Source organism: Chiroxiphia lanceolata, chromosome 24 (genome assembly GCF_009829145.1).
Source record: "Chiroxiphia lanceolata isolate bChiLan1 chromosome 24, bChiLan1.pri, whole genome shotgun sequence".
Lineage (NCBI taxonomy): Eukaryota > Metazoa > Chordata > Aves > Passeriformes > Pipridae > Chiroxiphia > Chiroxiphia lanceolata.
The window spans coordinates 3,379,769-3,399,807 of record NC_045660.1 but is presented as its reverse complement, the minus strand read 5'-3'; the positions used below and the strand labels follow the sequence as shown (position 1 = coordinate 3,399,807).

Genomic DNA, 20,039 nt, shown 5'->3' with positions numbered 1-20,039 from the left:
CCCTGCTCCTTCTGCTTCCTTCCTTCCTTCCCCCAGCCCTGACCCTCCTTCACCCACCTCCACAGAGACCTTCCCCTCGCTGCAGCAGCTCCTCATCTCCCCAGCCCAGCTCTAACTCAGCTTCCACTCCTCTTCCAGCCCTAATCCAGCCCCATTCCTCCCTCTGCCCTCCCCCACCACACTCCAGTTCCTCATCTCCCTTTCACTTTGTCCTGGTTTAGCCTTGCCATCTCTCCCCCTCCTTTACCCTTCCCTCAGCCCAGCTCAGCCCCTTCACAGAATCCCAGAGGTTGGAAAAGACCCCCGAGATCATCAAGTCCAGCCTGTGCCCCATCCCCACCTTGTCGCCCATCCCAGAGCACTGAGAGCCACCTTGAGGGATGGGGATTTGGCCCTGGCCCAGTTCAGCCCCTACGCTTGACCCAGCCCCACTTGGCCTGGCCCAGGCACAGCTCAGTTGCCTTTTTCCAGCCCTGGCCTGGCCTTGCTCAGCCCCTTCTCCCAGCTCAGTTCAATCTTTTCCCACAGCCCCAGCTTAGTTCAGTTCTTTCTCCCAGTCCAGCCCAGCTCAGCCCCTTCCCTTGACCCACCCACACTTGGCCTGGCCCTGGCCCTGCTCAGCCCCTTCTCCTGGCCCTGCTCAGCCCCTTCTCCCAGCCCAGCTCAGCCCCTTCCTGTGGCCCTGGCTTAGCTCAGGTGTTTCTTCCAACCCTGGCCCAGCCCTGCTCGACCCAGCCCAGTCCCTTCTCCTGCTCCTGTCTTAGCTCAGTTCCTTTTCCCAGTTCTGGCCCAGCCCCCTCCTGTGGCCCTGGTTTAGTTCAGGTCTTTCTCCCAGCTCAGCCCTTTCCCCCGGCCCTGGCCTAGCCCCAGCCCTATTCCCAGTCCCAGCCCAGTTAAGAGCAGCTCAATTCCAGCCCCACTTCCGGGTTCTCCCGCCCCCGCGCTCGAAATCTCGCGAGACCTCCCCCGCGCGTCGCGTCACGCGGGGCCGGGCGGTTGCATCACCGCAGGCCCCCTCCCACGTGACGTTAGGCTCCGCCCCGCCCCTCCGTCCTGATTGACGGCACTTCAAACCAATCAGAAGCTGCTGCGGCATGAGTGACGCGGCGCGCAACCAATGGACGGCGGCCGAGGGCGGGGCGGGCCCGCGGGGCGGGGCGGCGGGGCCGCGCCTGTCAGCAGGGCGGCGGGATGGCGGCGCTGTACGCCTGCACCAAGTGCCACCAGCGCTTCCCCTTCGAGGCGCTCAGCCAGGGACAGCAGCTCTGCAAGGTCCGGGACTGGGGATGGGAGCGGGCGGAGGGTCGGGGAGCTGAGGGGGAGGGCGCTGAGGGGGCTGGGAGGGACGTGGGGGAGGCGGTGTGGGGACTGAGGGGCTGTGAGGGGACTTGGGGGGGGCAGTCTGAGTGAGGGAGCTTGGGGGGTTGTTTATGAGGGGGCTGATGGGGGAGTCTGGCGAGGGCAGTTTGTCAGGGAATCGTGGAGGGTGGTCTTTGGGGGGCTGCTTGTGAGAGAACTGTGAGGGAGCTGAGGGTGGGGGGTTGTGAGGGAACTGAGGGAGCTTGGGGGGGACAGTTTATGAGTAGGCTGATGGGGGGCGGTCTGTGAGGGGGCTGGGGAGGGCAGCTTGTCAGGGAATTGGAGGGGGTGGTCTATGAGGGAATTGGGGAGGTAGTTTGTGAGGGAGAGGCTGTCTGTGAGGTAGTTGTGGGGAGGCTGAGGGGTTTTTCCCCCTTGGATCGCTGTTTGTGAGGGAGGGCAGGCAGGGGGTGTTTTAGAGGGGTCTGGGGGCTCTTAGAGGGACTGAGGGTAATTGAGGGCTGTTTGTGAGGAGGCACTGGGGGTATCTATGGAGACTGGGGAGTTGTGAGGCTATTTGGGGTCTGTGGGGTGGGCGGGGGGGAGTGTAGGTGAGGCCCTGGGAACATTTGAGAGGTTTGGAGGGGCTGGAGCACAGGAATAGAGCCTGGGGGCTGTCAGGGGGGTATTTGGGGAGCCGCTGAGAGGAACTGTTTGTCAGGGGGACCTGAGGGCAGTTTGGGGGTGCTGGGGGTGTTTGGAGGGTGTTGGAGTGGGAGTCACGGGGATATTGGGGGGAAATGGGGGGCTGTTCCTGAGGGAAGGCCTGGGGGCACCTGAAGGGCTGTTTGTGAGGAAGGCTCTTAGCAAGGAGAGAGGTGTGGAGGGTCTGGGGACACAAATGGGAGATCTGATGGTACCTTGAAGGAAGGAGGTGGGTTTTGGGGCACAGTCTGGGTGGGGAAGAATGAAATCAGGGATGAGATGGGGCAGGAACTGGAGTAATGTGGGATCTCTGGGGCAAAGCAGGTGAGTGTGGGGGAGCCTGAGAGAGCTAGGATGGGAGGAGAGCAGGGCTGGAGGCACCAGGAGCTGCTGGAGGGCAGAGCTGTGAGTAACTGAGGCAGGATTGTGTGTTCCTGCCCTGGGAGCCCAGGCCACCCCATGACCCTGCTCTGGCCCAAACAAGCCCCGGTCATGGATCTCAGTTCACTCCTGGCTCACCTGTGACACATCCCTGCCACCCTTCCTTGTCCATCATGACTAAAGGCAGGAAGCGTTTGGGAGTGGAGGGCAGCAGGAGCTGTGGGATTTGGGGAATGGGAGCGTGGGAGCAGCACTGCACCTCACTGAACACCTGTGTCCTTGCAGGAGTGCCGGATTGCTCACCCCATTGTTAAATGCACTTACTGCAGGACTGAATTCCAGCAGGAAAGGTAAATGCCTGCTCAGCTGGGCAGATCCATGTTTCCTGTGGAGCAGACACACCTGGGTGACTGTAGTGCTTCCACACCTCTGCTGACTGAGCCATAATTGCTGCCATGGAATACTTGGGGGACCTTTGCCCGCCTTCAAAGCTCTGCTGGGCGAGTCCCAGTGTCTGCAGTGCCCTTGGGTCACACCTTTTGCTCGGCTTTTGTTTTTGGTCAGTGCTCAGATGCATCTTCCAGTGAAGGCTCTGGGTGCATCTGCCCACGAATTTTCCTCTTTACCTGATTTCTGGTACCCAGAACTTCCTTCCTGTCGTGTTTCCTTCAGCTGGGCTTTTGCCTTTTTGCATTTTGACAAGTCAGAGGGAGGACTGGTAAACCCACAGCCAAGTGGGGTGTTCCTTCCTGTGTTTGCTGGATAAATACACTTCTGTCCTCACCTGCCTTAACCTCATCCTCCAGGGTGGTGCTGAATCACTCCTGCTCCCAATTAGTCAGTGATCAAACCCTGTGTTCGTAAGGACAGAAAAACTGGTGTCATCTGGGGATGCCTTAATTAAAAGACACCTCTTAGTGATGCCACTTTTTGGCAACTTTTGCTCAGCCAGATGGGGTTAGGAAGAGCACTTTGAGTCCCAGAGATGGAGCAGAGGGGAGGCTGGGATCACACCCGGGGATCCTGGGATTCCCAACCACAGAGGTTTCACTTTCTGTCGGGAAGTGTCAGTGGAATGACCTGCCCTTTGTTTTTTTTCACAGCAAAACCCACACAATATGCAAGAAGTGTGCTCAGAACGTGAAGCTCTACGGCACAGTAAGTGATTCATGAGCCTCTCTTCCTTTCATCTCTCTTGTCTTTATCCTGCTGAAATCCCAGAGCAGTTTATGGACTGGCTCTGCTGTAAGAGCATGACTGATCAATACCACAGGTCACTCAAGTGTGAAGCTTTGACTTTTTCTCTTCTTTTGGCGCCGAAAAAGAGCAGCTTTGCATCATTTAAGGCCAGGAAATGATCTGTTCGATACCCAGCAGAAACAGCAGTGTGCTTACAGACTGAGATTGCTGCAGGAAGCAGTGATAAATCTTTATTTCCTGCCTGTCTGAAGTCTGAAATAGAGATTTGGATTGGTTCTGTTCGGGTGTTAAGACGTTTTTCTAAAGATTTCACAGCACTTGGGTGCCATGGATAGGTACACCCAGCTGGAGTTATGTCTCCTGGATCAGCGTCATGTGAGGAAAGAAAAGTTAGAAATTATGGGGAGGAGGGGAAGGAGCAATGTATTAATCAGCTGGTTTTTTTTCTTGAAGCCAAAGCCCTGCCAGTACTGCAACATCATAGCAGCATTTATTGGAAACAAGTGCCAGCGTTGCACCAACTCGGAGAAGAAGTATGGCCCCCCTCACTCGTGTGAGCAGTGCAAGCAGCAGTGTGCCTTCGACAGGAAGGACGACAGGAAGAAGGTCAGTACTGGTGGAAAAGGAGGCTGGAAAGGTGAAAGGGCTCATCACAGTGATCCTCTGCCCATCTCCTTCATGGCTTCTCCAGCATTCCTGATCAGACAACGGGGAACGGCTTCACCTTGATGGAGGGCAGGGTTGGATGGGATATTGGGAAGGAATTGTTCCCTGGGAGGGTGGGGAGGCCCTGGCACAGGTTGCCCAGAGAAGCTGTGGCTGCCCCATCCCTGGGAGTGTCCAAGGCCAGGTTGGACAGGGCATGGAGCAACCTGGGCTGGTGGAAGGTGTCCCTGCCCTTGGCAGGGGGTGGGACTGGATGACCTTTAAGGTCCCTTCCAGTCCAAACCATTCCATGGTTCCAAAAGGGGTTGTCCCTTGGTTATGGAGTGTTTCTGGGGAGTTGAGCTTTGCTGTGCTTTAGAGCTGTTTAATTTTTAAGCCCCTCCTGCTCCTCTGCCAGACCTACTGAGAAAGATCTCTTAGATTTATCCCAAGGGGTGGCAGAGGAGCAGAGGCCTCTGAGTGAGAAGCGAGGTGCTGCTCGGGGAGAGGGATGGGGAATGATATTTGGAAGGAGCTGGATGTGTTTTACCTCCACCAGGAAACCCGTTCCATGGCTTCTGCACAGCCTTGGCTTAAACACCCTAAGTGCTCTGTAGGAGGTGTGTATTCCTGATGTTTGTATTCCCAAGGCCTGCTTCCTGCAGACTGTAAACATCTCCTCATTTAGGAGGCTGCTCTGATAATCCCTGTCCTGCTGAGCCTCCTCTTGCTGGTTTGGTGTCCATCCAGGGGATCCTCTTTGAGTCCCTGCTTGTTCATACGTGATCTTAAGCCTGAAGGTGCTTCTTGCCTTTTCTCTATTTGCTTTATGAGCAGGAAAAAAGAGGCCCAAACTCCTTTCTCCCTCCCTTTCCAGGTGGATGGGAAGCTGCTGTGCTGGTTGTGCACGTTGTCCTACAAACGGGTCCTGCAGAAGACCAAAGAGCAGTGCAAACACCTGAGCAGCTCTTCCCGGGCCAGCCTGCAGGAGAAGGAGCAGTTCAGCAGGCTCAGCAGTGGCAGCCACTACAACAGGTAACCTTGGGGAAGGCTTTGGGCACTGTCTAAGTGCAGGAGGACCTGGCTAAGCCAGGCTTTGCTTGTTTTTAAACCCCGCTGTGCTGCAGACCTGGGCTTCCGAGTGATCTGACTTGCTGAACTTGTACACAATGGAAGTTGGCATTTGTAGAATTCAATGATTAAAATGCAGGTTTTTAAGCAGGAGTTCTTCACCCACGTGCTGCTCTGCCTGACTCATTGTTTTCTGTTTATTTTTAGTCTCCAGCGACTCTTCAAGGAATGAATTTTTTATCGCTCTTTCTTGCACCGGGAAATATTGTTTTAATGGGATCAAAGTGGGTGGGAATATTTATCTGCCTCTCTCTGTCTTAGACTGAAAGTCATTCAGGTTCTGACATACAATTTCCTCCTTTTTTTTCCAGCCAGAAAACCTTATCCACCTCTTCCATTCAGAATGAAATCCCAAAGAAGAAAGCCAAGTTTGACGCCATATCTGCCAATGGTGACAGGTGAGCTTGTTACATGGGGAAATTGTGGGTGGGTGGGTTTGTTTGCTGAGTTTATCTCAGACAGAGTTGTGTGTGAACAGCAGGAAGCTCTTATGCCAGAGCAGGGATCTCGGGCTTTGGGCCCTCGAGGGGCTGTACTAGAACCTGGCAGGCCAGTGTTGCCTGGCATTTAGACACAGGTTTGAAGAGGAAAACAGTACTGAGCACCTGCAGGGTTTGTGCTCCTGCAGGGAGACCCTCGGAGGACAGGAGAGGATCCAGACCCACCTCCCATGTCCCCTCCTGCCTTTGGGGGAGGGATGAGCAACCAAACAGCTTTGCTTGAAATGTTGTGGACTCCTCATCCCTGGAAGTGTCCAAGGCCAGGCTGGACAGGGCTTGGAGCAACCTGGGCTCTAGTGGAAGGTGTCTCTGCCCATGGCAGGGGGGTGGAATGAAATGAGCTTTAAGGTCCCTTTCAACCCAAACCATTCCATGATTCTGTGAGAGCATCCAACCCCATTCTGCTGCCACACTCAGCGCTGGCTCACGTTGTCCCCAGCTGCCTGTGCAGCAGGATGGGGGGTCACTAGCAGAAACAGGAGATTAAGGTGGATTTGTGTTTTTGTGGTCTTGTACATGCATATTTTCATTCCTGCCTTTCCTCTCTGATTCTCAGCGTTCCTTCCTCTCCCGAGATGCTTTGCCCCCTTATCCAGAGGGCCCCGTCCACGTTGGCGCAGTGGGCTGCTTCCCAACAGGCTCTCGGGGCCCACCATTGTCCTGTTGCTCAAGGCACTGACATCCTGAAGTGAGATCACCTGTTGTTTTCTCCCCTCCCTCCCTGGGAACTGCCTCACACACGGGAACTCTCCCTCTCCATGGATCTCTTTCTAAACAGCAGGGATTTGGGAGCATGGACCAGAGCGTAGTTAGTGCCAAAGGGTCTGGTAAAGCCCCTGGTAATTAATTCACCACCACCTGCCTTGAATGTCCCTGAGATCACAGAGCAAATCTCTCCTATAGATGCTGTTGACACCCAGTCAGTGTTGATGTCTGAAATGCTCCCATGGGAAATACCTCATCCCTGGAAGTGTCCAAGGCCAGGTGGGATGGGGCTTGGAGCAACCTGGGCTAGTGGAAGGTGTCCCTGCCCATGGCAGAGGGTGGAACAAGATCTTCTTTAAGTCCCTTCCAACCCAAACCATTTCATGATTCTATAAAATAGACCTCCAGTGATTTTGTAGGGCAGTGGCTCCCACAGAGTGGTCTGCAAGACCATTTACCACCTGAGCAGTGTTGTAACTAAAAAGCTGAAAAAATTTAAGGATTAAATATAGCTTGGGAGCCGTGGCTGAGCACAGAGGGGTCAGAATTCAGCTCCCTTCAGCTCCCTTCAGAGCCAAAGGAGAGGCTGGACACAGGTTGCTGGTAGAACTGGGGCAGCCCTTCAGTCCTGCTGCAGCTTTCCCTCTAGAGAGGCTGTAGGACAGCACCAAGTGTTTTTATCTCCCCATTAAATCCTGGGCTGAGATCTCATAACTCCCTGTAACAGCCCTGCTGGCTTAAAAACCCCCAAACCCTGAAATGTCCTGTGCTCTGGGGTTGCTCAAGCCATTCCTTTAGGAAACAGGAGCATGGATTGGAGCAATCAAGTGCCTCCTTCCTGCTCTCGTGTCAGATGTTGTCAGTCTGGCTCCTGCCAAGGCTGTGGGCCTTGCTACAGACTTTTTTTTTTTTTTTTTTGATGAATCCCAGTAACAAACTGAGTGTAAATTTAGCAACTAAAGAGCTCCAGCAACGTGCTGCAGAAAAGGCAAGAGCTGCAGCTGCCTTAAATAGACACATGTGTCTTGAGTGGAATAATAATGGGGGTTCTTTGAATGGGGTTTTGGAGTTCCTGAGGTTGTTTTGGTTTTTTTTTTTTGTGAGGATGAACCCCTAAACCCCTCCCCATTTACACTATTTTCTGTAAGATTGTCCTCCCCAGAGTCAGCCTGGAGTTTGGGGCAGAGCCTGGGCGTGGGGTTGGGGTCTGCAGCAGCACAGTGGGGAGTGGGGTGACACAACCAGCACCTCCTCACTGCTGAGAGCAGCCCCCCCTTCCTGTGCAGTGTTTCCTGGCTCCAGCCAAACCTCTGGTGCAGCCTCACCTGGGCAAAATTTGGGCATGTTTGAGCTCAGTTGACTTTGGCAACACCTCCAACAAGGTCCAGCTTATCTGAAATCGTTGCTCCTTTTTGGATACTACAGGAATTCCTTTACTGTGTCTTACAGAATTCTCTCTGTATGTGTTTGCTTACATATTTGGGGTGGCTCTTGCTCCCGGTGGCTGTGGCTGTGGGGACAGGGCGATTCCCAACAGTCATTTAAAGGGTGGTGTTGAATGGTTTGTCCTGGGGGAGCTCTGGGAGGAGCAAATAGCTCTGGCCCTGCTGCGGGGGGGGGGTGGTTTTCCCTCACAGTGCTCTCAGCACATCTTGCAGCAGACCTGGCCTTACTAATCCTTACTAATCCTGCCCCTCAGTCCTGCTCTGGCTTCACCTCCAGCCTCTGGAGCTCTTCTGGTCCTGATTTGGGCAGTTTTGATGTCCCCATCCTCGCGTGTTTTTACACTGCAGGCTCTGCAGAGGGAACAGGCTGTGGCCCCTTCTTCTCTCACCGCAAACAAGGTGCTAAATCGGGCTTTTAACACCAGGCAGCGACAGCGCTGATGGCTGGGGGAGGGCAGCGGTTCCTGAGAGTGCTCAGCAGCAAAGTTGCCTTGTAAAAGGGTCCTCATTTTGCATAGAAAAGGTTCTCATTTGCATAGAAGAGTCCTGGCTTTAAAAAGATTAAAACTGTGGGACTTGGGCTGAACTGCACCGGCTTTTGGGGTGGTAGGGGGAGTGTGGGTCCAGATGCTGGTCCTTTGGCCTGGATGGAGTTTTGCGCGTGAGAGATGTTTTTCTTGGAATCCCAGAATGGTTTGGGTTGGAAGGAACATTAAAGCCCATCTCATTCCACCCCCCTGCCATGGGCAGGGACCCCTTCCACTAGCCCAACCTGGCCTTGGACACTTCCAGGGATGGGGAGAATTTCTTCTCAATATCCCATCTCTCCCTGCCCTCTGGCAGTTTGAAGCCATTCCCTGTGTCCTGTCCTTCCATCCCTTGTCCCCAGTCCCTCTCCAGCTCTCCTGGAGCCCCTTTAGGCCCTGGAAGGGGCTCCAAGGCCTCCCTGGAGCCTTCTCTTCTCCAGCTCTCCCAGCCTGGCTCCAGGGCAGAGGGGCTCCAGCCCTTGGAGCATCTCTGTGGCCTCTGAAGTCGCTCCAGCAGCTCCAGGTCCTCCTGGTGTTGGGGGCCCAGGGCTGGCTGCTGTATTCTGGGTGCTTTTTGTCTGAGGTGAAACCTGGATGCTGGTTCCATGCCTGATCTGTGCCTCTTCACGCCAGCCTGACTTGAATAGCAAAATCCTTAAGCTTGGCATTTGCTTTGCCTAATTTCAGCCATTTAACAGGTGTGGAGTTTAAGGCAGTCAATTTGGTTTCTGTTCCAGTCAATAGAGAGGCAGGTGCCTTTGGAACAGCTCCATTTTTGTCCTCTGTCTGCACTGAAAACAACGGGAGCTCATCAATTCCCCTTTAATTAGCAACGTGCATTTTCGGCTGTTTGAACAGGGGGAGCACATGCCCCCCGACCTATCCCAAGGGGCAGGGATGCTGAGTTTATTTGTAGAGGATATGGCTCTTTTTTTTTTCTTTTTTTTTTTTGCTTGGTTGTTTTAGTTCTTGATCTGTTTTTTAAAGGAATGAAGTGACTTGCATTTGGCAGTTTTCCTTCCAGTTTTGGAGTCTCAGGCTGCTCCCTTAAAGACAGAGGAACCTTTCATTTGTCAGCCTTTAAAAAATATAAGAGAAGAGGGAATCAAAAAAAAAAAAAAGCTGCTTTTTTAATTAGCACCTTGACATATTTGAAGGGGCATTTTGCAGCAACTGGACAGGAAAATACCTGCCTGATATTTATTTATACTTTATCTCCCCCCCCCCCCCCCAGCAGGGGATCCCTGATAACTCCAAGCCCTCGTTCCCAGCTGGTGGGTGCTCTGTGGAAGGTTGGTGTCCCTCCTGTCCCTTCTCCCCACTGGGTGGCAGGGCTGGCTCTCACCTTCCCTGCTCCACGACGTGCTGGGCAGCAGGAGCTGCCAAGCAGGGAATTTTTTCCTGCTGGAGCTGCTCAGGGAAATGGGAGCATCTCCCAGCACTCTTTATCCCCCCAGGGCACGGCAGGAGGGAAGCGTGCCTGGGCAAAGGAATGGTGTGTCAAGGGATTGTTTTTAGCCAGAGGGAATGGTGAGGAAGCCTTTTTTTTCTCCGTGGAGCTGGGGATTTTTTGATTTCTCTCTCTCCTCCCCAGCATATTTGCACTGAGTGGGAAATCAGAGCTGCTGTTGGTAACGTGCTTGCACACAGGAAGGTGATGGAGCTCCCACCATCATCCTGCACAGCCTGCACTTGGGAAAACTACTTGGGAACAGTTTTAAAATGGATCCAGCGTGCCCAGAGTGCTGCTGCATCTCGGTGTGGGCTCTGCTGTCAGCATGTTTTAGCCATGCCAGGCTCCTCCACCGTGGGCTGTCTCCTGCAGCCCCTCAGTCCCGAGTTTTCCTTTGCCAAGCTTTCTTTCCCAGCGCCTCAGGGCCATCCTCTGACTCTCAGATCTGGGAAGCTGCCTCTGCTTAGTTCCCCTCTGTAGATCCCCAGCACAGTGGGGGAAGGAGCCTTTCTCCTGCCACATCCCCTGGCTATACGAGCCCAGTCAAAGCAGGCTGTGCTTTTAATTAGGAAATGGATCGTTTCCAGGCACTAGAGGAGACCCCATGTGAGGTGAGCAGTGGGTACTCTCTGCCTTGGTGGGGAACTGAAAGCTCAGAGGTGGAAACATCCTTGAGAGAGGCAGAATTTTGGGTTCAGACCGTGCCTTCCACACGTGCCTGCCACACCCTGCTGCAGCTCCCAGCTTTAGAGCTCAGTGATGACCTACTCCGGAGGCTTTAAAAAAAAAAAGAGTCAGGTGACCCTGGCGATTTATCTTTGTTTATCTGATAACAGCCAGACCTGAAGTCCGTCTTCTAGGTTAGGCTTTGTTGTCTTATTGCTGCTCAGTTTTTATACAGCAATTTCAGGTGTGTGTGTGGCTGGGAGTGCACTGCCCTCTTAGGAGATAAAAACCAGCCTTAGGGGTGGAACAGAGGACAGGGAAAAACCGGGTGAGCTCCCTGGGCCTGTGGCTGCAGCTTGTGGTATCTTATGATCCAGAATATTCCTGCAGCACAGGACTGTGTGTGGCTGCCCCGGGTCACTGAGTGTCTCGTAGGGAGGTTTGTGATTTACCAGTCCAGATAAGTCCCCAGCTGGTTGTTTATGATTAGAGACCTGGTGGTGTACAGGTGATGTGCTCAGCTATTTCTCTGTCTTCCCAGAGAGTTTTTCCTGCTCTGAGATAATGAAGCTTCTCCCTAAATTGCTTTACCGTGGCAGAACCAAAATACAAAGTCCAGCATGTTTTTTACCCCTTTTTCCTGCTGAGGACAGTGCTGACTTCAATTTAGCTGTTCCCTTTGCTGTGTTTGTTGAACTTGGGCGTTATTTGTTTCTCTTTCATGTCCCCTCCCTGCCAGAATGTTTGTTTACATTCAGTGGGAAGTTCTGCGGTGCATCCAAGGACTGCCTGTGAGCAGAGGAGTTCCAGAGGGATCATGAAAGTTTCAGTATTTCTCTGATTGCTGTCTTCAGCTCTTTGGTTCAGAAAAGGATCCTGAAGGATCCTGAAACGATTCCCATCCGAATGCATCCGTGGGAGTTTCCCCTGACTCAGTGGAAATGAGGGTTGTGCTGAGAGCCTCTCCCTGTTCTTTGCTGCAGCTTTTCTCCAGACCTCGCCCTGGACTCCCCTGGCACCGACCACTTTGTCATCATTGCCCAGCTGAAGGAGGAAGTGGCTACTTTAAAAAAGATGCTGCACCAGAAGGATCAGATGATTCTGGAGAAGGAGAAGAAGGTACAGCCCTTGTCTTGCTTCCCCCCCCCAGCAGGCTGGAATGTTCTCACAGATCACACTCCAAGACAGAGCCTGGCTTTTTATCTTGGAGTGAGCAAGAGCATGTCTGGCTGTTTGCAGGCTGTCTCCTGTCCAAAGCCAAGAGGCTCTCTGGACCCACCCAGGAGATCTCATTTCAGAAAGGGTCACTTCCTGACCACTCTCTTGGAGACCTCTGTGTGTGGGCAAGACTGGGAGTGAACATGCTGCTGCTTGCAGTCCCTGTGCTGCTCAGGGACACGGTTCTGGTGTGCTTGCACTCCCCCAGCACGTCTCTGACCTCAGCCAGTCTCACACACCTTCTGCAGAGGTGTTTTCCGTGGCAGGGAGCGTCTGGGGGGAGGGAATTCATTGCCTCTTCCAGCTCCCTTGCTCCTTCCTGGTTTCTCCCCAGATCACGGAGCTGAAAGCCGACCTGCAGTACCAGGAATCACAGATGAGGGCAAAGATGAACCAGATGGAGAAGACACACAAGGAGGTCATGGAGCAGTTACAGGTGACACACTCTTGGGTCAATTTGCTGGGCTGTGCTTTATCTGGGAGTGACTGAGGACACTCCTGATCACAACACCCCGTGAGCTCCTGCACACACGGCTCTGTTAATCCTTCTCATCCCTATCCTACAGCCTCTGCACTGCATTCCAACCTCCATTCACACTTACTGTGTCGTAAAGTGCTGTGTTGTGTCCCTCGTGGACTAGACTGAAACCATCAAACTCATTTTACCTATTGCCAAAATCAGGTTTGAGCTTGTTTTTCCAGCCTGCAGAACCTTTGTGAGCTCCCTGCACCTCTAAATCGCCTCCTTGTGATTGGTGTGACCAGTAAGGAGGGAGAACAAAGGAACAATTGGCAGTTCCTGTATCTCTCTAGTCCAAATAAAGAAGTCCCTGAGCTGGAGGGAACAGGGAGAGCAGGATTTTTGCCAGGGCTGTGGAGACACAGCAATTATCAGCATGAATAGCCTGGGCCATGGAAGGGATCAGGTCAAAGGGGGAGAAATCAGACAGAGAAATGAACTTTGCACCCTTTAATTACTCTGGGTATATAAAGATCTAAAGCCCCAGCGATGAGAGGTGGGAGGGGGTGAGACAAAAGGCTTCTATTGCCTCTGAGGAAAGAGCCCCTCCTCCATCCAACATTCCCGGGGAAGTATCCCAGTGCAGGGCAGGTTTTGGAGCCTCCAGCTGCTGTCAGAGTGCTGGTGCCTGTGATATCCCCTTGACCATGCTCATCCTTCTGCCTGGCTGAAGGCTGGAACATCTGTGTGTGGTGTGGAGAGGGCTGGCTGTGCTTCCTGCTCCCTGTGAGGGAGGAGAAGGAAGCATCAGCTCCAGGAGCAGTTGTGTCCCAGCCACCTGCCTCTCCTGGGGATTTTTCCATGTTGGGCTCAGCTCTGGCTGGGACTGCCCTGATCTCTGGTGTCCAAGTGTTCTCTGCTGGTATTGGCTGGGGCTCTGGAAGTTTCACTGATTCCAGAATAAAAGCTCAAATCCTCTCAGAGTGTACTGTAGGTGCCTTGAATTGTTCATATGGATCCTTTTCTGACCAGGCTCTCAGGTTTTAATGTTTTATCTTTGTCCTTTCGGGGGGGGCTGGGATGGGAGAGCCCCTTCTAGGTGGTCAGAGGTGAGCTCAACATCTGCCTCCTTTTCCATCTCTGTGCAGGATGCCAGCAGCTCCTGCCCAGGCAATTCTGGGAACCCAAGAGCTGCTGATGATCCATACCCTTAAACCCCCCTTTTCCCTGTTCCCAGGCCAAGAACAGAGAACTCCTGAAGCAAGCGGCTGCCCTGTCGAAAGGCAAAAAGCCGGAGAAGTCGGGAGCAATAACCTCCCCTTAAAGCCAACCCCCCAGTCTGGGAGCTTTCCCCAGCATTAGCCAAGGAGTCTGGGAGACCCGCTGGATCCCTGGAAGCCAAAACCTCCGTGTTGTCACTGTCCCACTGCCGTGGACTCCATGGGAATTCCTGATGTGTGTTGCCTTCCGACAGCATGCTCGAGCGTGGCCGGTTTCCATCCACAGGGAGAGGTCCCAGGCCTTCCTAAATCCCCCCCTGAAGTACTGTTTTCTGGGAGAAATCTTTCCCTAGCCAGTTGCTACCACTGCCAGCCCTTTCCATGAGCAAACAGGAACCTGCTGCATTAGGGGCTCCTTGCTGGTTCCCAGCCTGCTGCTGCGAGGGAATTGTTGTTCCACAGATAAAGCGGGAGCTGGGTGTGGTGGGAGCTGGATTCTTTTTTCCCCTTGAGCTGTTCCCTCTTCAAAAGGGAGCCGAGAACTCACCAGCCCAACAGATGTTCCTGGGAGGTTGTGCCACTGCTGACAACGGTTGATCCAGTTTTTTTTTTTTGGAATATGCTCCCAAAATGGGGGCTGTGTATTTATCTTGGAAGATTTCTTTTTTTTGTGTGTGTGTGTTTTGTTTTTGGGATTTTTTTTTTTCTTCTTTTCTCTGTCAACTCGACAGACCAAACTGCCTGGTTTTGTGTTCCCTTGTTTTTCTGATGAGAGCTTTTGGGTTGGGAGCCAGAGTGGAATGATACAGCCCCAAACCCATCCCAAATTCCCCCCACCAGCGCCCTGGTCACGTGGTGACCTTTGGGGCTTCGATGACTTCTGCAGTGTGGTGTGATCCCTCTTCTCCCCCCTTTTCCCTGCCCCTTCCAGATGCAGGGGCCAGCTTGGCTCCAGGAAAGCACTTACTCAGGCAGCCACCTGAGCCAGGGAGTGGGTTTTTTTTTTGGGAGGGGGGGTTCTCCAGGGATTTTTCTCACTGCTGATTCCAAACCAGCAGGATCAAAGGGCTATGAGAGTTCCCTGTACCAGGGATGTGCTGCCCCAAAACAGCACAGCCACCACTGACCCTTCCAGCCAGGCCAGCTGGGCTGGGGCCCCCCAGGCGCCTCTTTTGGTGGAAAAAAAGCACTTGGAGGGGAAGCTCCAGGCTGGCAGGAGCTCCTTGGCATCCTAAAATCAGGGCAGGGGGTGGAGAAACATCTCAGGGCTTGGAGACCCCCGAGCAGGGAGTGAAGGCAGGTAAGAGAACTCATCCTTTTGCTGCAGGGTGGCTGCTCCATCAGGGCTTTGATGAAGCTTTTAAATAGAGCTTGTGATTATTATTTTTATTTTTTTCACCCTCTTGTGGGTTGGTTTTTTTTTTATATGTTACTAAAGTTGATTTTACTCAAAAGGCACTTTTTTTGGGATGATGTTGGCTTCTGGCACGGAAGGAGCACGTTTTCATTGGACACTGCCATGTAGTTTTTTTTCTTCTTCTTTTTTTCTTTTTTTTTTTAATGGTTTTTCTAAGAGACCTCTGCCGTGAAAACAAGCAGAACCAGAACTTGTCACACTTCACCGAGAGTGTGACAGCAGGAAAGAAAAACTCACCCAATTTTATACTTTTTAGACAAACGAGGTGCACTGGGGGGAGTTTTTGTTTGGGTTTTTTTAACGGGGGAGGGAGGGGGGCTTCGCTTTTTTTTTTCCCTTGCTTCCCCTCGAGACACAGAAATTTAAAAACAAAAAAAAACAAACAAAAAAAAAACCAAAAAAAAAATAAAGAGGGAGAGAAGGGCCCTGTAAATACCATTCGCTGGGGGTTTTTAATCGTGAGGAATCGCTCTCCCACCGTGGTGTAGCTGATTTGTAGCACCCAAACATCGTTTCTTTGTATGTTTGTAACAACCCGGGTTTTCGAGGGACGCTTGGATTTGTACAAACTGACACCTGTAAAAGTGGTTTAAAAAAAAAACAAAACAAAACAAAACAAAAAAAAAAAAAAAAAACCAAACACCAAACCCCTTCATCTGCGGCTCGGAATTTCTGTTTGCTTTAAAAAACAAACAAAAAAAAAAAACCAAACAAAAAGGAAAAACCAAAACACCTTTCCCCCTGCCTGGAGCTGATTTATCTGGGAAGGAGTCGGCGTTTTCCCATTGTTTGCTTTGCTCCTACTTTTCTTTCTATCTTTAAATCCTCCCATCAAGCCTGTTGCTAGGAGCCCTGTTACTTGGTTACATCCAGCTTCCCAGGACCCATCCAGCTGTATCCAAGATTTATTCCCTATTTTCTTCCCCGAGCACACAAAGACAGAGCTGGGAAACAATAGCAGGAAAAACAAAACGTGAGGATAAGGGAGTTGTTTCTTTTTAAGACATGAGGTGAGTGAACCCCCCTGTGTGTCTCTAAAGTCTTTCCCTCAGCCATAAATCTGGGGGGGGGAAAATGTGGGGTTTCGGTGCTGGTTGTTTTTTTTAAAGCTTCCAATTTTCCAGCAGAAATTTGGGAGGGCAAAAACCTCCCCAGAGATTTCCAAAAACCTCCCCAGAGATTTCCATTGGGAAATGCCCCCCCCCCCCCCCAGGTCCTGGTGGGAGTGTAGTTCAGAATTTTCATGGAATCATGGAATATCCTGAGTTGGAAGGGACCCACAAGGCTCGTTTTGTGCTTTCTTTGTGCTGTGGGTGCAGGATCCTGGGAAGAGGAGCAGCACTCCAGGCCAAGGAGCTGCCACAGCCTTGGATGTCTGTTCCCAGGGTGGGAAAAGGCAAACCCTGGCTCTGTTGGAAACCCCACAGCAGCTTTTCCAGCTCAAAATGCAATTTCTGTATGATTTTTTTTTTTTAAAACCTGGAGTTGCACACGAAAAACATTCCCCTTTTCTGGGAATCATTAATTGTGACAAACGCCCAAATGGAGAGTTAAATGCAGTGAAGAAAAACAGTTTCTGTGAAATCTTCCTCATCATGTTGTTCTTCCAGTCTCTGTGTTATTCCTTCAGTTTCTTTGGCATCTCATGCCAGAGGTTGATGGTGTGCACTGGGCAGGGTTCTCATCCCAGGTTTCTTAGAATCATGGAATGATTTGGGTTGGAAGGAACCTTAAAGCCCATCCAGTTCCACCCCCTGCCCTGGGCAGGGACACCTTCCACTAAACCAGGTTGCTCATATTCCAGACTGATCTCAGCCACATGCTAGTGATCAAATCAGAGTCAAAATTGAGAATTCCAGTTTTTTGGTCAGTGTTTTTGCCCATTCCATGAGCTGAGGTTTGGCTGCCCCTCACCTGCTTCCAGCAGAAATCCCTCTTGAAGATCCAGAAGCTCCAAGAAGCCAAAGTGCTGCCCTGGGGTGCTGGAGGTGGTTGGGTTTTCAGGGCACGACAAAACCCTCTTGCAAAGCATTTCCTGAGCTCTGCCAACCAGGAGGATTAGATTTTGGTTTTTTTAAGTAATTACTTGAATAAATATTTCCCTTCCAAACTTGCAGGGCCCAGGGCAAGGATCTGAAACTTCAGTATGGAAATGAATGTAAACTCTTCTGCAGCTTGACAGAAGAGTTGAACCCACAGCAGGATTGAACCTGCAGCAGAATTAAACCAATTTAACCAGCTGGTAATTACCCACAAACACTCTCCCTTCCACTCCTCCCTAATTCCTGGGTTTTCTGGGAGTGCTGGCTCAGCACGACCTGGGGGCAACAGGCTTCAAAATTGTCTTTAAAAAAGCCAACCCTGAGGATTTTCAAATCTTATGAAGTTTTTAGTGACTTGTGTTTGGTGGCTGAGGCAGGAGAGGAGAGCACAAGGCCTGTTCCAGAGGTGAGGGAAGTGAGGAATTGGGGTTTTAGGGATGGGAAGTGTTGATTGTTGCTCCTGATCTGGGTTAAGGGGTCCAGCTGACACAGCCACTGAGATCTACTCCTTTGTCATGGAGCTTTGCCCTCTTTCCATGAGATTTCCATGAAGAATACTCAGCTGCCCTTTGTCTTCTTCCAGGAAAACCAGAGTTGGCCCAGGAGTCCAAAGGTGTTTTGGCTGTGACCCCCCTCACCTACATCCAGCTCCCAGAGCACGTGGGGATAACAGCTCCCTCCTGCTGCTGTTCCCAGAGCAACAGGGATCACTCACCAGTACAGACCAGTACAAACCACTGTTCCTAATGTGTTTATGCTGCCAAAGCCACATCCACCTGCCTTCCCTGCCTTGGGAATCACTGACCCTCCACAGCTCCAAACGGGGCAGCTGTGGAGGAAATAAGAGGGAACAGCCTCAAGCTGTGCCAGGGGAAGTTTAGGTTGGATATCAGGGAAAATTTCTCCAAGGAGAGGGTTGTCCAGCCCTGGCACAGCTGCCCAGGGCAGTGGTGGAGTCCCCATCCCTGGAGGGCTTTAAAAGCCCTGTGGATGTGGCACTTGGGGACATGGGACAGTGGTGGTCTTGGCAGTGCTGGGGGGACAATTGGCCTCGATGATCTAAAAGATCTTTTCCAACCTGAACTGTTTCATGATTCCAATTCCCTTCTCCACGAGTGCTCTGGGCTTCCTTCTTCCAGCCCACCAAGCCCCAGTGAGTCTGGGGGGGTCTGGGCTGCCCAAAACTGCTGGCTGGTGACAAAAGGCAGGCGTTGTCCCCAGCCAACCTTGCTCTGGGGTGACACACCTTGAGCAATCGGCCTTCCCTTCCTGTTTAGCTCTCCTGGAGCACCAGGCTTGTCCAGTCAGCAGGATGATGACCAGGGCTCTGTCAATCCCCAAGTAATTACCTGCTCTTGTGTGTGTTTCCCAGGATTGCTGTTTCTGGAAACAGGGGCTTGGGTTTGTTCTCGAGGAAGTTTTGCCTCTCCCTTGCCACCCTTTTCCCGTTAATATTGTAACGAGCCTGGCTGGGAATCAGCCAGTGTGGAAAACCCTCCTGCAGTTGTATTTCCTGGAGGAATGAGCTCAAAGTGGGACAAAAAGGGGAAGAGATGTCAAGTGCTCTGAGTGAGGCTGGTGGGAAAAGGACTTGAAATGGATTTGGTGTGTCCAGGGAAGGGAACGGAGCTGGGGAAGGGGCTGGAGCAGCTGAGGGAGCTGGGGGGGCTCAGCCTGGAGAAAAGGAGGCTCAGGGGGGACCTTCTGGCTCTGCAGCTCCCTGACAGGAGGGGGGAGCCAGGGGGGGTCGGGCTCTGCTCCCAGGGAACAAGGGACAGGAGGAGAAGGAACGGCCTCAAGTTGCGTCAGAGGAGGGTCGGGTTGGATACTGGGAAAATTTCCCCATGGAAAGGGTTGTCCAGCCCTGGCACAGCTGCCCAGGGCACTGTTGGAGTCCCCACCCCTGGAGGGGTTTAAAAGCCCTGTGGATGTGGCACTTTGGGACATGGGTTAGTGCCCACCCAGCCACGCTCTGCCCCTCCTGCCCCTGCTCAGCACACAGGGATAAATATCCTCCTGGCACAGCCCTCCGTGTCTTCTGATGGGATATTTTTGTATTAAATACTTGGCAGCATCTCCAGCTGGATCAGGGCCTGACACACTCCCCAGCTCTGCGGTGCCCAGGTCCATCTCAGCCTGTCCCCCTCATAGCCAGAGCTTTTTGGGGGGCAGAAAGGGGGGAACAGAGGCAGCCCCCCTGCCCTGCTTTGCTTACACTGTGTTACCTTCAGTGCTGCAGAGGAAGAGATGGATTTTCCACTCCAGGCTGACGTGTTCAGCCAGAGCAAACACAGAGCTGCGGCCTCAGGGGGAATCACAGAATCACCATGGAATGGTTTGGGTTGGAAGGGACCCTAAAGCTCATCCTGTTCCACCTCCTGCCATGGGCAGGGACACCTTCCACCAGCCCAGGTTGTTCCAAGCCCCATCCAGCCTGGCCCTGGACACTTGCAGGGATGGGGCAGCCACAGCTTCTCTGTGTCCAGGGCCAAAGGAGCTGCTGCTGGAGCTGGACCGAGGGGACAGAGGCTGCAGCAGCCCCTCCAGCCCCAGGGCAGTGCAGGGCCAGGTCCCCCCGAGAGCAGCTGCAATGAACCCCCCAAATTGTGCCTCTGAAGTGACACAGGTGGCAGAAGAGAAGCAGAAACCTCGGGGTGGCCAGAGCCACACAGACCCCACACCCTCGGTGCAAAACACCCTAAAAAAACAGCCTCGTGTTTGCGAAACACCCTAAAAATAGCCCCGGGAAGGGGACAAGGACGAGGAGCAGTGACCAGGGACATCTGAAACTGGGATGTGCTCCCTCCCTGCGGGGGCTGCTGTGGCTGTGCTGGCCGTGGGGCTCTGACATGTTCCCTTTGTTGGCAGGAGCTCAGGACAGAGCTGGAGGAGGCTGTTGCCAGGCAAACCCGGAGTTGTTTGTGCAGCAATTCCCATTTGCTGGACTTTGCCGTGTCGGGCTGTCAGGCAGTGCCAGAGCAGTACCAGTGCTGTGTCTGGGGCTGCCCGTGCTTGTGGGGGTGGG

At 52.7% G+C, this 20,039-nt stretch overlaps 1 protein-coding gene across 5 annotated transcripts; it reads left to right on the top strand.

Moving 5' to 3' along the window:
• The first annotated feature begins 1,155 nt into the window (after positions 1–1,155).
• FAM76A (family with sequence similarity 76 member A) lies at positions 1,156–19,917 on the top strand. 5 transcript variants are annotated; one of them, XR_004360815.1, is made up of 11 exons: positions 1,158–1,272; positions 2,671–2,735; positions 3,489–3,543; positions 4,039–4,191; positions 5,108–5,265; positions 5,673–5,759; positions 6,418–6,549; positions 11,641–11,776; positions 12,210–12,311; positions 13,573–14,005; positions 19,907–19,917. XR_004360815.1 is itself a non-coding variant. In XM_032710137.1 (10 exons), exons 1-10 carry the CDS (start codon positions 1,192–1,194, stop codon positions 13,657–13,659), a joined length of 1,056 nt encoding a protein of 351 aa, XP_032566028.1. In that variant the 5' UTR covers positions 1,158–1,191; the 3' UTR covers positions 13,660–15,625. The 5 variants fall into 5 exon arrangements, 4 of the variants coding, with proteins under 4 accessions (XP_032566031.1, XP_032566028.1, XP_032566030.1 ...); XM_032710137.1 differs by lacking the exon at positions 19,907–19,917 and having other exon boundaries at positions 13,573–15,625; XM_032710139.1 differs by lacking the exons at positions 13,573–14,005; positions 19,907–19,917 and adding an exon at positions 12,578–13,314.
• Positions 19,918–20,039: the final 122 nt, after the last annotated feature.